This window comes from Sinocyclocheilus grahami, unplaced genomic scaffold (genome assembly GCF_001515645.1).
Source record: "Sinocyclocheilus grahami isolate Dianchi unplaced genomic scaffold, SAMN03320097.WGS_v1.1 scaffold92.1, whole genome shotgun sequence".
Taxonomy (NCBI): Eukaryota; Metazoa; Chordata; class Actinopteri; order Cypriniformes; family Cyprinidae; genus Sinocyclocheilus; species Sinocyclocheilus grahami.
The window spans coordinates 3,917,729-3,934,273 of NW_015505271.1; the positions used below are offsets into that span (position 1 = coordinate 3,917,729).

The 16,545-nt window shown below is 38.2% G+C and overlaps 1 protein-coding gene across 1 annotated transcript in view; it reads right to left on the minus strand.

The window, feature by feature from the left end:
* LOC107587412 (carboxyl-terminal PDZ ligand of neuronal nitric oxide synthase protein-like) overlaps positions 1–16,545 on the minus strand; it is a 45,188-nt gene extending 28,643 nt beyond the window's left edge. The window contains exons 1-2 of the mRNA XM_016275212.1: positions 16,029–16,545; positions 12,251–12,322 (exon numbers count right to left, since the gene is read on the minus strand). Coding sequence (XP_016130698.1) covers positions 12,251–12,322; positions 16,029–16,139 — 183 coding nt within the window. The 5' untranslated portion in view covers positions 16,140–16,545. The remainder of the gene's footprint in view (positions 1–12,250; positions 12,323–16,028) is intronic.

The following is a 16,545-nucleotide window of genomic DNA, read 5'->3' on the forward strand; positions in this document are numbered from 1 at the left end:
TGGGTTATGAAAGGTTCATATTTTGGTTTTGGGAGTCCCCAACAACAGGTTGACATACATGCAAGGTGAAAAAACACTTTAATTGTCTTATAATATGCATTTATTTTTTCATTTGTTGCTTAACGACTCCCAAACGGTTCGCTCAACAATGAATTTTTCCAAACCCCTCCTTTGCGTGATGCTAAACTGCGGTGATAGGTCTGATGACCCAGTCTATTGTGATTGGTCTACTGCGTGCAGCGCATGTCAATAACGGAACGCCCATCACCATTACTTAGCCCACAGCTTGGTGGTAAACAACCAAACAGCCATGGTAAATGTGTTAGTCCAATGCAGAAATGTACTGATAAAGCACTGCAGTTTGTACACCAACGTATTGCTCTATTCTTTATCAGGACTCCAAGTAATAACAACGACAAACATTCACTATTCATTGACACATTTCTAGACAATTGCGAGCAAACAGATATTGCTGTTAGCCGGTTAGACGGAGACTTACAAGCTGCATGGAGCGAACACAACACACACAACTAAATACGTATTTTGCATGCTACAGTACAGAATACACGGCAGCAACAGTTTTTAAAATAATTACTCCACTTTCAGAATAAAATATTCCTGATAATTTACTCACCCCCATGTCATCCAATATGTTCATGTCTCTCTTTCTTCAGTCACAAAGAATTTAAGGTTTTTGAGGAAAACATTCCAGTATTTTTCTCCATATAGTGGACTTCAGTGGTGCTCAACGGAATGAAGGTTAAAAATGCAGTTTCAATGCAGCTTCAAAGGGCTGGGGGGGTTCAAGTTTTCCTGGGTCTGCAAGCGCAATAAGTGGGCGGGCATAAATATGCTAATATTTCATGTTGACGTCAACTTGAAACAGCTTAAGATTAGTTTTAAAAACGACTCGTTTTCATGACTTGGAGTCGGCTCTTTCTTTTGAAAGACAATAAGTTTATACACTTTTATGCACTTTTAGATTTAAAACTTTGCAGGGTGTTTTCATTCACTTAGAGCTGTGTTACACACTGCATGAAAGGTAATTTAAAAAAATCCATAATAGGGGCACTTTAAGAGACGTTTTCAAAGACCAACCATAGAACCAAAACACAGCTGTCTATTCTAATGTTTTCCATTAAAAGATCAAACTAAACATCCAATGTCCAAAACTTTAAGATGCTAACTGAAGTACTAGGACCAATCCTAAATCAATTAGTACTCATTAGCACCTAAACTGCTAAATAATGAAAATAGATGAATCGACAATCAGTCTTGCCCTGAGAGCCTGATTTAAATTATAATGAAGTATTTACAATAAACAACAACTTTCTTAAAGAGCTGAAATTGATGTAGAAACATGCGACTGGTATCTGTTATTGTATGTAATTTATTCCTGTGATGGCAAAGCTGATTTTTTTAGCTTCCGTTACTGCTAAAGTGTTGACTGTCATTACAGTCTTCAGTGTCAAATGATCCTTGATGAATAAAAGTTCAAAAGAACAGTATTTATTTGACATAGAAATCTTTTGTAATATTATAAATGTTTTTTACTGTCACTTTTGATCCATTTAATGCATCCTTGGTTAATAACAGTATTCATTTATTGAAAAATTGTATCTCAAGTTTCCCACCTTGGCTTTTACTAGCATTTGACTCGCTCTCTCTTAACTCACTCTCATACATTTTAATGCCCTTTATACTTTGTTTACAATTACGTATTGCAAAAAAAAATAAAACAACTTTGCATTAAAAGATTCCAACTCAAGAATTATTTATTCCAAATGTCTTCAGTCTGAATGATTCAGATTAACCCTATTTGAGTTTTTGGGTTCTTTGAAACTCTTTTGAGTTGGATATAAATCATTTCTGCTGAAAGACTACCTATTCATTATTGAAGTCAAGTCCTGGACTGAACTGAGAGAGCTACAATCATTCGAAGGAACATTACGCTGATCTGTACATCTCTTGTAGGCTAGAGGAAAACAAGGAGCGATGGTGGAAGCATAAAGACTGTATGAGATGTACTACAGGAAAAGGACATGACAGGTCTGTCCACGTGTGCAGATGACAAACCTCTAGTCTTGCTGAAGAGCTTGAGTGTGTTGAAGTTGCTAAAACTTTAATCTACCCTGTCAGAGTTAATAATTTTGCTTATTTATTTTACATTAATAATTGAACTAGGAAAATCATAAGGGACAATATTTACAGCTTACACTACACTACAGCTTTCTAAAAATTCATACTATAGCCAGAACTTCAAAAGCACTGAAATGAATGTCCTCTGACCGGAGATGCACATTATTTAGTATGCATGCAGCCATTTAGGACAAAGGACAGCTCTAGACCAAACAAAATAAAAGCAAAAGGAAAGAAGTTGAGAGTTGAGGGACAAGACATGGGTGAATACAAAATAAGGCTGCTTGTCAAATGCTCCACACCAACTGACCATTCAGCCTTCAGGGTTTCTCATTCATATCACTCTTAACACTACCTGCACTCTTTACAAAACTGCACCAAACACAAAAGACACTGTAGATTATATTTTCAATGGCATACTAGTGCATATGAGACAGTGAGAAAGGTAATAATACATAAGGGACCCACCATAGCAACGGATCAATATATAAAAACATTGAACACAAATAAATATAACACTATAAAGTATATTATACAGTATCTTGCTTTCTTGTGCCTCCTCTCTGCATTCACTTGCTTTTTCGTTGAATAACACTTTCACCTGTCATTATTTATTAATAATAAAATACAGTTAAAGCTAAAGAAATCTCCCAGGAAACAAAGGGGTCAGACTTCAAATTTGGGATTAAGATCTGAATCCAGACATCATCTATAATCCTGTCTTGCTTTTATGTCTAATTTCCATTTTGTTAAAAAGCATCTGCATAGTGGGTTTAAAGTTGACAAAGCCGACATACTCGGCACTTAATGACATTCCTTACTGATCTCTCTTTCGGCTTGCAAGGGAATTTAGATGCCAGAATATGAGAGAAAACAATTACAAGTGACATCTCCATTTGTTTTTTAAGACAGTCATCAAAAGCATTTACTCAGCGACTCAAAAAAGAAGTGCACTTGTATTACTAAGACTACACAAGGGGGAAAAACTATTATGAAGCAGTTTCCACAAATAGAGTAAAAAGGGGTCTAAAAATAAAAATGAGCAGTATTTTTCTTTAACACAGGACCACATTTTTACCCAATACTTACCAACAGTCCATTAGTGTTAAATGAAACAAGCTACAAACTAAGACAACAGCGGAAACAAGACAGCAAGGAGGGTGTAGGCCTGTGAGGCTGCCTGTCAACGATCACCCAAAGACCTAACAAATTGACTGTGCATCAGAGTAATGTCAAACAAGGTTTCAGATGTCAATCATTCATTTCAATTTGTGTGGCACCTTGACAGTGTCAATGTTCAAACCATAAATAAAATTAAAAGAGTAACAAAATAACTGAATGACCTGATATGACTCTATAAGATGGCTAACAGTATAATCTGATTTAAATACATTTGAAAGCAAAACTTGAGTTTGAAAACTGTATTTTGTCAGAATGTCCCGCTAGTGTAGTGATAGTGAAATTGTGAAGTGAAATATAGATTTTTCAATATATAGTGAAATATCTGAAAAAAATGTAAAGGTTCAATACTTATTATCCGCAGTATCGATACACAAATATTAGCTGCTCTTTTTCGCTCTCTCTTCTCTCCGTCAGTATTTTAATTAAATAAATATATGGTCCATTGAGCTGCGTGTTTCAGAGCGAAGCCCGTCAACATGCTCTTTGTGTAAAATAATTAACATACGTACTACTAAAATACTAATGCATTCAGTTTATATTTGACAGTGCAGCTGTATTACAATTAGAGGTCGACCGATAGTGGATTTTGCAGTCCTACGGACGACTATTGCATCCAGCTGCCGCTGATCACTGCGTGAGTATAAGTAGGCAGCAGGTGCAGCGCACATTCAGCTTTTTGCTGAGGAGCTGATTCGGTGACCGAACGGGGCCCCCCAGCTGGTGGTGGAGGCATCCGTGTAAACCACAGCATCGCCGGACAAACCAGACGAGTACCTACAGATCCCGGGAGGGAAGGCACGGTTCGCCCTGCCGGGTGGAGGCGGTATTAGGACACAACTGCATCGCAACTGACCGCTCCACTGGGGGGACCCCTATATACCCCCTAGCTGCACCACCGTCGAGAGTGGTGAGGGAGGAAGTGTTAGCAGATTGGTTTCTGGCAGAAAAAGGTGCTATCCACAACCTGGTAAGCCCCTCATGCACCTCCGGGAAGAATGGCACCGGGGCAGGGCACTGAGAACCAGCGTGGACCACCCCGAAGAACCAATTATCCAACCTTGAGGGTTCGGGACACGGTGGAGGCCTCCACTTGAGCCCTACCCTCACGGCGGCCCAGGAAAGCATAGCTGTTATTTCCGTATCCGATTCAGGCATTGCTACAGTCCTGTAGGCAGCAGCGCTGCCGAATCTTCCTCTCCAGAAAGCTCCGGCTCACCCTCCGATGCAGCGATCGACATCCGGTCGTCCGTAGGATCGCCAAAGGATACTGCTGGTATACTCCTTGTAGAGGGCCCAGCATGTTCAATTGGCAGCTCAACTGGTTGCGGAATGCAAGAGGAGCGATGGTCCCCCGAGGGTTGGTTCCCTGGAGGGTTTGCCATCACTGTTACTGCCCATGCTATTGCCTGAAGTAGCCCCCACCTGACTGCCACCATGACGAGTACTAGATCGAGGCAGAGGCAACGGCGCTCCGCCCCTTTGAGGTAACGGAGTTTGGCCCGCGATTCCGAGATGATCATCTTCCCGCGATGAGAACATGACTCATCCACAAACCACCTCAGCGTGCTAAATGCCTATCCTCGTGAGGCAGCGATCGTGACCAACACCAAGCGCCAGGTAACGACCGCATCCAGAAACTCGAAGAGCTCTCAAAGAGCATGCTGAACTCATTCAGTCTTCTTCTTTCAGTAGAGTAGTCAGGAGCAAAACGATGTGATCGCTCGGCTCCGAAGCAAAAAGCTGAATATGCGCTGCACCTGCTGCTTACTTATACTCATGCTGTGATCAGCGGCAGCTGGATGCAATAATCTTATGCCAATGTGCATTGCCACTTTTTGTTTACACTCGAAGTGGATTGGTCACTCTAAGCGAGATCCCAATTCGACGTTGAGAGTGACCGACTGAAAGGGAACTTTTTTTTTTTTTTTGGTGTGTTCATCAATGCAACCTTGCTTAGGTTCATAAGGGCATGTGCTTGACTGAATAGATGACAAGACGTGACAGGAACTCCTTGTAGTACCATCTCACTAACAATAACCTCAACAGATGAGTTTATGTGTGTGTGTGTGTTATAGAAATAAAGTGAAAGAGATTGCTGACTTATGGCGCTTTTCCACTGCATGGTACGGCACGGTACGGTTTACTTTTTGGGGGTTTTCCACTGGGTACAGTACCTGGTACCTGGTACTTTTTTTAGTACCACCTCGGTTGGGGTTCCAAGCGTACCGTACCATTACCAAAACGTGACGTGTAAACTCTGCTGATCACGGATTGGCCGGAGAAAATCGTCACTACCTGTGTCACTGAACTTGCGACATGAGACACAAACAGACACGCTAGATTTAAATCAGCACAGCCAGCGAAGGATCGAACGCAACTGTTTTGAACGAGCGCACCTTTTTTTAACAACCAAAAAGTGGCTGTTCCCCCTGTTGTGGAAGAACAGACGTTCCTCTCGTTGATAGCAGAGGAGTGGATCCAGCGAGAGCTTGATGGGGCGACGCAGAATGAAAACGTTTTTTTCGGCGTCGCGGCAGTAGAGGCGGCGCAACTATAACGACATGTGAATAATCCTGCCCATTCTAAAGCGATACTAAACTGCAGTGGAAATGCAAACCAAGCTGAACTGAGCCGTGCCGTACCGTACTGAGCCGTACCGAGCCGAGTCGTGCCACGCAGTGGAAAAGCGCCATTAGTGATTCTGTCTGCTGTGTAGATGTTAGATGAACTGGGCTTTGAAAAATCCATATTAGTCAACAATTAGTTTAGGCCTAACAACATATTGTTACCATTTCAGAACCATCATTGAATGACCTGGACTTCATGTGCATAAACAGCACAGTAACAGGTGTGAGACCAGTTCAAAATGACTCCTTCATTCGGTTTAATTTAGTGTGGTGTTTGGACGTTTGTCCACACAGAAGGACAACTCAAAAAAACAAGGCCAAGTTATGAGGGCACCATCTGTCCCATGTGCATGTCTGAGTTTGTGTTTGAACAACAATGTCAACACTCCAGCGTCCAAGGCATATGGATTGTGCAAAGATTAAATATAAAAGATTATGGTTTTATAGATTAAGAGCAGATCTTTGTTAAATAAACAAGTACAAGCACCTGTCATACACTAGCATTCAAAAGTGAGGTCAGTGGGATTTGTTTTTTGAAAGAAATTAATACTTTTATTCAGCAAGGATGACTTAAGTTGATCAAAACAAGACAGTATATGTAATTTACAATGTAATAAAAGATGTATACTTCTAATGAATGCTGTTCTTCCATTCATTAAAGAATCCAGAATTTTTTATATTGATTTTCACAAACATATTGAGCGGAATAACAGTTTTCAACATTGATCACAATAATAAATGTTTTCTGAGCACCAAATCAGCACATTAGAATGATTTCTGAAGGATCATGAGACACTGAAGTCTGGAGTAATGGCTGTTACTAGCAAAAATAAGTTTCCACATTCCTACTAAATTAATCTTATTTATTTACAAACATTAATTTGAATTAAAACTGGGTGGTTTATCTGCGTCTGTGATTTTGATTTTGTTGTCATTTGCCCAGTGGTCATATATAAATACATTATAACATTAAAAAAGACTCTCTCTTACACACACACACACACACACACACACACACATACACAAACAATGGTCTCAGTTAGGCCAAATGGCTTTCTGTGACAAAGTAGAAATGAGAGGAAGAAGCAAAGAGGGTGTAGATCAGGGAATATAGGAGGAATGGAGGGAAACACAAGAAGATGAGAAATGACAGGCACAGAAACAGGGAATGAGAGACACTCCCAAAGAGAGAGAGATATACAATATCCCTAAAGTAGAGCAACCATCTCTCCCTCTCTCCGTTTCTTTTTCTCAAGCCCTGAAGCAGTGTTCCCAATCACAAAACAAACTAAAACCCAACAGATGGAGTTCACTTAAGAGTGTGTGTTTCAGCATGCCAGTTAGTGCAGGTGAACGTTAAAAGTCTGCGATGTTTGTGTGGGTGGAGTTTGGCCAAATACGCTTGGTGCTCAAACACCCTGAAAGTTTCAGGACTTGAGACGTGTTTCGGCAGAGTTGGGGGGGGGGTTGCCATGGTGATATGGGGGTCCTGGTCTTGCGTAACTAGTTAACACTGACAGAAATAGTCCGAGGAAGTGTGAAAGAGAGTGTGAGAGAGATGACAGTGAATGAGAATAGAAGAAAAGCAGCAAAAGAGGGAGGAACCCTGCTGAGTGCACTGACTGAGTGCAGTGGGACAGAGGATTTACTCAGGGGTTCCGTTCCATAAGACTTACAAAAATGAAAACACAAACATTTTGAGACTGTTTGTGTATTTATTGTTCTCTGGAGTGAGAAGACTGTGTCCCTGTATATACATGTATCCATTCAAATGTATGTAGTTGTCTCGAGGATGTTAATTACTCAGTCATTTATCTCACATTTAATGTGATTTAAATGTGAATCTTGACAGCTTGCAGTTTAGTTTGGAGGGAGAGATGTCAAGCTCATGGGTGCTTGTCCATGTAGGCATTACTGCATCTGTCCCTGGGCTACTGCACAACAATAAAGCCTTTCATTCTCTCTGTAGTCCCATATCAGCCCCCTCCCCATTGGACACACACACACACACACCCCATCTACTCCCTAACCCCTACTACCGCCTTTTTCCTCTCCTCTCCTCTCCTCTCCTCTCGACCTCTTTATCACATTCTCTCATGGTTTTGTGAGACTGCCATTAGCATCAGCTTCACAGTCAAGCACGAACACAAGATGACTCAAGATGTATACAATATCAACAAAGGATAGATTCTAAAACATAAATTCTTTTACACAAACTTTGTCTGGGAAAAAATATATTTTAATGGAAAATGTATTTATAAAAGTCCAGACAGGATTTTTCATTAAGCGATGTGTGGTTTTTGTATTGTGGATCAGAGCTCAAATGATGTAACATTTAAGGAAAATACCATCATTGTTATGGTGTAATATTAAAATGTTATGTAAAGGCAGATGAGAAACTGGAACCCACTGAAATCAAAGTGAAAACATTACCACTTAACCAATGAGTCATACTTAACTTATATTTGCTCATTCTTGCATTCATTCACTGACCTATAAACTCCTAGGCTGACAGTGGCAGATGCAGAAATTAAGTTATCAAGTATCTTTGATACTAGTACTAGTAGAACTGAACATCATTTGGAAATTAGTAATTACTACAGACCTGATCTCTGGATCAACACATCAAACATTCTCAAAATTCATTGTTGATATTTATGTATCAGTTTCTACAAATGTCAATATCAGTCGCTGCATAAAGATACACAAACAAACACACAAAGATTGACACATATTTAAAGGCAAACCTCCATACACAATAAACTGTAGCAAAAGAAAAGATACAGAAAAAAATAAGGACAGTGTGTGTGGGTTTACTCATTTAGCCAAACCTAGCTAAACCTTAGCGAAACCTCCCTTTGGTTACATCCGACTGACAAATTCTCAATTACAAAGATGATTCATAAATAGAAAAAATCTAAATGTACATTATAAAAATGAAAAAAGTGACTTTTACAAACAGGAATATACAATTCATTATAATTTCTAAATCATTATAATAAGTTAAATCCAAAATTCAGTTCCAGTCCTCTAATCTGACTGGACAAGCAGAGTTCAAGAGTTTGCGTCACTCCACCGGTCTGTGTTCTACTGTGTTCCAGACAGGAGCTGGAGCATGTGAGTGGTGACAAGTGAATGTGGAACTTATCATATTGCTTAATTATATAAAACAATAGACATCTACGGTATTAGCACATTTAGACAGATAAGTAAAGATGTGTGAGTATGTGTGAGGGTTCAGCAGACATCACTGTTGCTATCGTGTCATTTTGCATATATAAAAAAATCGATATGCACTATAGGGAAAATAAATGACGTGCTTTCATTTGGCAGTTAGCCTGAATTGATTTGCTCTAAAGAGATGCATCAGAACTAATACAGCCTAAATAAGCTGCTTTATCATATACAGGTTTTTCCTTTACATTACATACAGATCTTTCTTGCTTTTCTTATTTGGCTAACCATAAATATATTGACATTCTGGCTAATTCTACTAAGCATACCTGGGAATAAACTAAAACTTCATAAATGAGACTTCATAATAGACACTATATATAAAATAACATTACATTACACATTCATCTTTCAAAGACACACACTGCACTATGGTCTATTCAAAGTTTCGTTCTACAGATTAGACCTGTTGAGAAATGAAGGCGCAAAACAATTAAAGTCTTAATTATATTAGCCTACAGTATTCCCTGGCTGAAATGTTTCCCAAATGGAAGTGACAGAATGAAGAAGTAAACGAAAGAAAGAGAGAGAATAAAAAGGGACAGGGTCTCAGATGACTTGCAAAGCTCAGAGACATTATGTGTTGTTTCCTTCATTGGAAGCAGACCACTTTCCAGTTATTTTTAGGTTTGATAACACAAGACCTAAGGAGCTGTCAAACACATACTGCCATTCTTAAGAGACATTCTGCAAGCTGACCTTTCACCCAATCATCACAGAGGGACTGACAGAAAGAGAGCGCTGTCAAGTTATGTATCTGCTGCCCAATGCTGAATGTTCTCAGAGCGAGTCTGTGAAAGATCGACTCAGTCTTATCCTCTTATAATATATTGTTCACATGAATATACTGTATATGCACATGCCTGTGAGTGGGCAGGACTGCCTTCCGACATTTACACATAGAAGTAAAAAAATATAGGGGAACGAATCCCAAACAATTCAAGACAAGGGACAAGTTCCGTGCAGGAAAGATAGCATGATCCTTCAGAAATCATTCTAAAATGCTGATCTGGTGTTCAATAAACATTTATTGTTATTATCAATGTTGAAAACTGTTGTGATGCTTAACATTTTTGTAGAAAGTTGATGAATAGAAATGAATAGAAATATTTTTTTTTTTGAAACCGAAAAATATTTTGTAACATTATAAATTACTTTACTTTCACTTTTGATTATTAAATGCATCCATGCTGAGCAATCAACCTTGAGCTGTAACAACTGTCCATTCAGACATGCTTATATGAAGCCCCATCGTGGAAAGCTTCTTGTCCATTGCATAAACTAAGCTATTTTAAGTATTACTTGGTGGTTTCATGTACACACACTCACATACACATTCACAGCAGGTGCGCAAGAAAAGCTGATCGTCAGGGCTTGAATTAAAGGGCTGAATTGCCAAGCAAAACTTAATCCGATGACAGTTATAAAAGCTCATTTACTCAATAAAATGGGGAGAAAATGTTAAAGAGAGAAAAGAGAGAAGGAAATAGGCTGCAAAGAAGGTCAGTACAAATTATTTACTGTTGTTTTCAGGAAAATCTAACACAACAAGGGCATGAATTCTAGACTCGTCTCTGAGAGAACCCACTAACCCAGAAAATATCAGCAGTGAAACATATTAAACAAACTGACACTGAGATTCCTCTAAAAAGCCCAGAACAACTTTATCAGCAGGTCCTATTTAGACATATAAATTTTTCTCACTATTTTACACCCACAAGCAAGTCCAACATCCCCTAGACATCGAATGGTCATTTTGATATATTTCCAATCTAAATGTATACTGTCCTAAAAAAAAAAATAAAAAAAAAAATAAATTTTTTTGCATTTACCCTAAATGTATTTTAAGATTGGAAATGTATGTTGTCCCTTTAAGTAATTGTATAAGTATACTTCACATTTGAAAAAAAAAATCCTTAAGCTGCACTGCTTAGCATATATCTTAAATATATTTATATAGTCACTATGTACAGAAAGAAAAATGCTGTATAGGTTAAAAATAGTCAAAAATATATATATGTAGACACAAGAGAAGAGAAGAGAAGAGAAGAGAAGAGAAGAGAAGAGAAGAGAAGAGAAGAGAAGAGAAGAGAAGAGAAGAGAAGAGAAGAAAAGACAAGACAGACTACATCACATCATTAGCTGAAGCAGTCCATCAGTCATCCAGCAGGTGGCATTATTGTCATGTTTAATCAGTAATTGTGATTTTTCTAAATAAATGTGTGTGTGTGTGTGTGTGTGTGTGCGTGCGTGCGTGTCTGGAAATCTGTTATAGCCTGTAAAATTAGTGCTCAGTTTTTTTATGTAATGCATATCCATTAGTTTCCTGTTGTTCTTATCCTTCAATGTTATGACTTCCCATCTTAGTCATGGCTGAGGCACATCCCATTGATAATGGGCTCATTTTGACAGCCCATGACATATGAATTGTGTGTTTGTTTGATATAGGATAGAAAGGTTTATGAAAATCTTGCAGCTGAAGCACTTTGATCTCCTGGCAGGCTTGTCACAAGCTCTAAAGGTAATAAGTCATGCACATACACAAATTCATGATCCATGTGATCAAGCAACAAAGCCAACTTAATTTGTCTTAGAAATGGTCTTCAGTCTGAACTATGAGGGTCTGTGTGAGTACATGGCAAGTACATATAGAAAACTAGGATACACACACACACACACACAAACTGACCAATCAACCAAAATAATGGTAGTCATCTTCAATTTCCATTTGCTGTAGACCCCGCAGAGATCATTCATGGGGAATAACAAGGCTTTCTGTGCCCCAGTGTCTGAGTATGTGTGTGTGATCTCTCTTTTATCAATGTGCGGAACATGAAATATGAAACCTCAGGTGCAAAAATACTACCAGGATACACCCTAAACTAAGCACACACTGGTAGACTCTGCAGAGTATGTGATAAATATAGAGGAACAAGCTGTTTTTTCCCCAGCTAATGAGTCTTACACTGCAAAAGACGTGTCTGAGGAAAACAGCTGCTGTGGGCCAATCAGCAGTGATTACTCAGCACTCAGAGTCTGTGTCTGTGAGTGAAAGTGTCTGATCTTACCCTGATTCTTCTCATAGCAGCAACAATCTCCATACGACTGTTGGGTCTTGGGACATCCAGGCTGCCAACATACTGCAAAAGAAACACATGCTTGAATGTTAGATAAAGAGTGTTCTGTTTATACTCTGTTATTAACTGCAACAGAGGAATCACCCATTCTAAAATTAATGAGGCAGCTTCATTTGCACAAACACACTTTTTATCTTAATGAATGCCAAGTTACTTTTGCATTGGCAGGACACTGGAAGCCTCATTTCTCAAACTCTATTTATGCTTAAATGATAATCTAAATCAGTCGTTCTCATTTGGTTTTGCTTCAAAACTCAGTACCAGTACTACCAAAAACGACATAGGCCGAGCAATATGTAAAGTTAAAAAGACATACTGACAATTTTGTAAATTTGTTAAAAACATCAGTAGATGTTTGCCTGTGCAAATTTGCATTGCTTCAAGATTTATTATTTGCATTATTTGCATATGCATTCCTATAAGAACAAATCTGTAACCCATCACTGAATTGGTCAGATTCACAATGGGCAGGGTTGGAAATTAATGAAGGCTAAAATGGCAAAAATGCCACCAGAAGTGACAATATATATATATATACTATTCATCCCGAATTGCACTCACAAATGTATGAATGTCATTGCATTTCATTCAGAATACTAAACCAAATGGCTTTTAAATAAAGGAGAAAAAAAAGAAAAGTGTAGATATATTGTTCAGACACCTGACTTAAGAAAAAAAAATCTAATTTACTTACAAATGCTATTTGGTTTGATATTGTGTGATCTAATATAGAATTAAGTGTGTGATATATACAGTATATGTTTATATATATATATATATATATATATATATATATATATAGTATATATATAGTTAGATTGTTACATGTTCCCTGCAAGTCTTGCTGTGTACCTTGATTGTCTCCATAGTTCCACTTATTAGTTGCCATAGCTACTCATTGGACCACACCCATCTGCTTGTTAGTTCCCATAGCAAGTCATTGGTCACTTTTGTTCTCCTGTGTATCCACCTTTTTCTTGCCTTAAAAATGGGCATTTGTAAATTCTATGGGTCTAGCTTCTGGTCTCATCCACATCCAGCTATTTTTAGCTGTACAAAACAGTTCGTTTTGTTGCTAGATATTGAAAATGGGTGTGTCTTGCCAAATTATTTTAATGTATTATCTTAATTATGAACACACTGGTTTGTAGTTCAAACAGTTTTACCGTTTACTGCACATTGTTATTCTCCTCGTTATTTACCTATAGCGGCTAATGAACCGGAAGTCTCGTCCATAGGCTTAATTCTGCGTTGAAGAAAAAGGTGGATAAATGGCCCTTGTGTTTCCCTTGTGCCTGTTGTTGTACTGTATGTAATGGTGCCGTTCTGCTCGTGTTTTGGTTCCTTGTTCCTAGTGTTTTTGGTTTATTGTTTGTTCTTGTTTTGTCATTAAAACTACCTGCATTTAGGTCCACGTTCCCTGCCTACTTGCTTTACCTTCTCCATGTTACATATATATTTATTTATTTATTTATTCTAGGAAATTATCTGTTGGAAAAGGAAATAATTTTACTCACTTTACATATTTCACATAATTTCCAAAAATTCACAACAAATGCTTAAAAACACTCAAGCAATCACCTAAAACACCTTAGCAACCACCAGTGCTCACCGAAACACATTAGCTACCACCCAGAATACCCTAGAAACAATTTAGCATAATCACCAACTGCATTTTCTTTAGGAAATGTCAAATCTAGCTATACATATAATTTACAGATTAAACTGATTATTCAAAATATGAAATGGTTTTAATGGTTACAAAACATATGCCCTCATGTAAAAAAATTTCCCTGAAAACCAAAAATGGATCATTCTCTATTTATGACCACTGACCCAACATTACATATATTTCTAAAATGTGAATAGATCAATGCCAGCTGCAAATAACATGCTTATCCAAGTATAGGCTCAGTGTTTACAAACAACAAAATGTTCTTTCATGCCTGTAATGACCTGTTCTTAAAATATACGGAGATGTTGACCTTAAATACTTATATCCAGCTTCCACAGTCTAAATCCAGCAGAGAGGGACAGCAAAACTGACAACAGTTCAGCAAAAATAGCAACTTATACAGCTGATTTAAGCTGTGAAAGACAAGACTGCAAGACTGCAGTCAGAATGTGTGACTGTGATTGTGAGTGGTTCTAGGTCTTGGCTTTCCAGCTTTGGCCAATAAAATTCCTGGAATATAATCCTGCATCACAAATTGGAGCTAAAATTACTCCGCGATAGGCTTCTGAGTGGCTCAGTATACAAAGCTTTAGGTTTCCTGAGGCATTTAGCTGTCTGCAGATTTGAAAAGCTTAATGAAAAGCTCTCTGGGGGGGGAAAAAACAGCATTTATGACACATGAGACAGCAGACTGTAATATTTTAAATATGCAAGTGTCTGAGTACGTAGATGTATATAAGAAATGACTATGATATAGATAGAGGAGTTATCTGGGACCTTAAAGGATGTCCTGGCTTTCATTAATGGGCACAAATTAAATATTTATCAAGTGATCATAACCAGGCAGGTCAGAAATTCTGTATACCAAACAGGACATTGGTTGCTGTATATGAATATAAGCAATAAAGAAAATCAATGTATAATGTTTATGCATGTTTATCCAGCAGAAAATCTAGCAGCGTTTTGTGACTTATAGTGGTGGACATAATACACTGATTATCCCAAAACCTCAACCATTGATTGATAATTGATGTTCAATGCTCTCGCTAAGACAGCTCATTGTGTTTTGAGACACGGCCACCGAGTAGGGGTTTATTCAATGAAATGTTAATGACCCAATGTCCCAGTCGAATCTAACCACAGCTTCTGAAGAAACCAAATACCCTTCAGAGTTTAAAAGACGTCTAGGCTTAGTTAAAGTACCAGTGTAACCAGCCATGCAGCCATTCCTAAAAAGTTGTACCAGACACCAAAATTGTTTATGCAAAAAAAAAAAAAAAAACCTCTGCATACAGGTCAGTGACGTTACTCATCTGGATCTATTAAGTTAAACAAAGATGCATGCATTAAAAAGTAACTTAATAAAGATGACCATGATGAACATGAACATGTTTTCAGTTTTTGATTTTTATATTTGGGGGGCTTAAAGTAAAAAAAAAAATTCTTGATTGCAAAAGAATAAAGGCTGTAATTATTGAGAAAAAGAGAAAATAGTGTTTTTTTAATAATCATCTAAAGAAACACTGTGATCACCTGATCTAAGCTAGCATGGCACAATCAACATCTAGAAAGCATTTGTTGTCATGTAACAAGAAAACAATTAAATAGTGAGATTATTATTATTATTTTAAATATTTTAAATATCTTAAATGCTTTACAGGTCAAATCGAGTAACCCTACAAAACCTTAATATTCATGACTCAAAATGCCTAAATACTTGTAAAGAAAATATTACAACCAAACCTAAATGAATATTAAGATTACATTTCTAAGAACTGTGCACGTGTTTTAAACCAAATGTCAAAATATTTCTCTTTTTTTTCTATTTGGTGACATTTTCATTTGCTGGTGTCTAAGGTCATCACTACCCAAAACATGACCCTGACTGTCTCATGTGGAATTACTCTTTAAGCACACATTGAATGACCCACTTTACGTGTATGAACTCCATTTGACTACATGAAAGTATCGGTTAATAGTATAACCAGCAATAATACCAATGGCAATGTTTACAGCAGATATGATCTGTTTCACCTTGGCTTGGAAGTGTATTCCGTGTTGATACGCTTCCTCGTCGTGAAGCGGGACTCGCGAATCCGCCACATCGTCCACCAGGTTGTACCTGTTTCTCCCGTGCATTTTCATTGGGACCCGTCCAGATGATCGGCGAGAAATTTACTCAGCCAGTTCCCAAGCTTCAAAACCACTGACAACTAAAAAGATTGCTCTAGTTTAACCAGCAAACAAAAATAAAATAAAATCGCGGATACAAGAGCGATTCAAAGCGAGGGAGCCCATTATAGTAGCGGCCCGGGGAAAGCTCAATGAAATCACAGGAGCTTCAGCACAAAAGAAATGGGTTGGGCGCCTGTTTCCCCTCTCAGCCCGCAGACATCAGCTGCGTTTATACAAGTCTGGCTTCAGCTCAAGTTGTTCAAGTGCCTCAACAAGGATCCGTTTTATTAAAAGAGGCTCCTATGGATTAATTCTGCACGTCTCGTATCCTAAAGGCATGCTTCATTTGCGTTGCTCTCTTCAACCTCTGATGCAG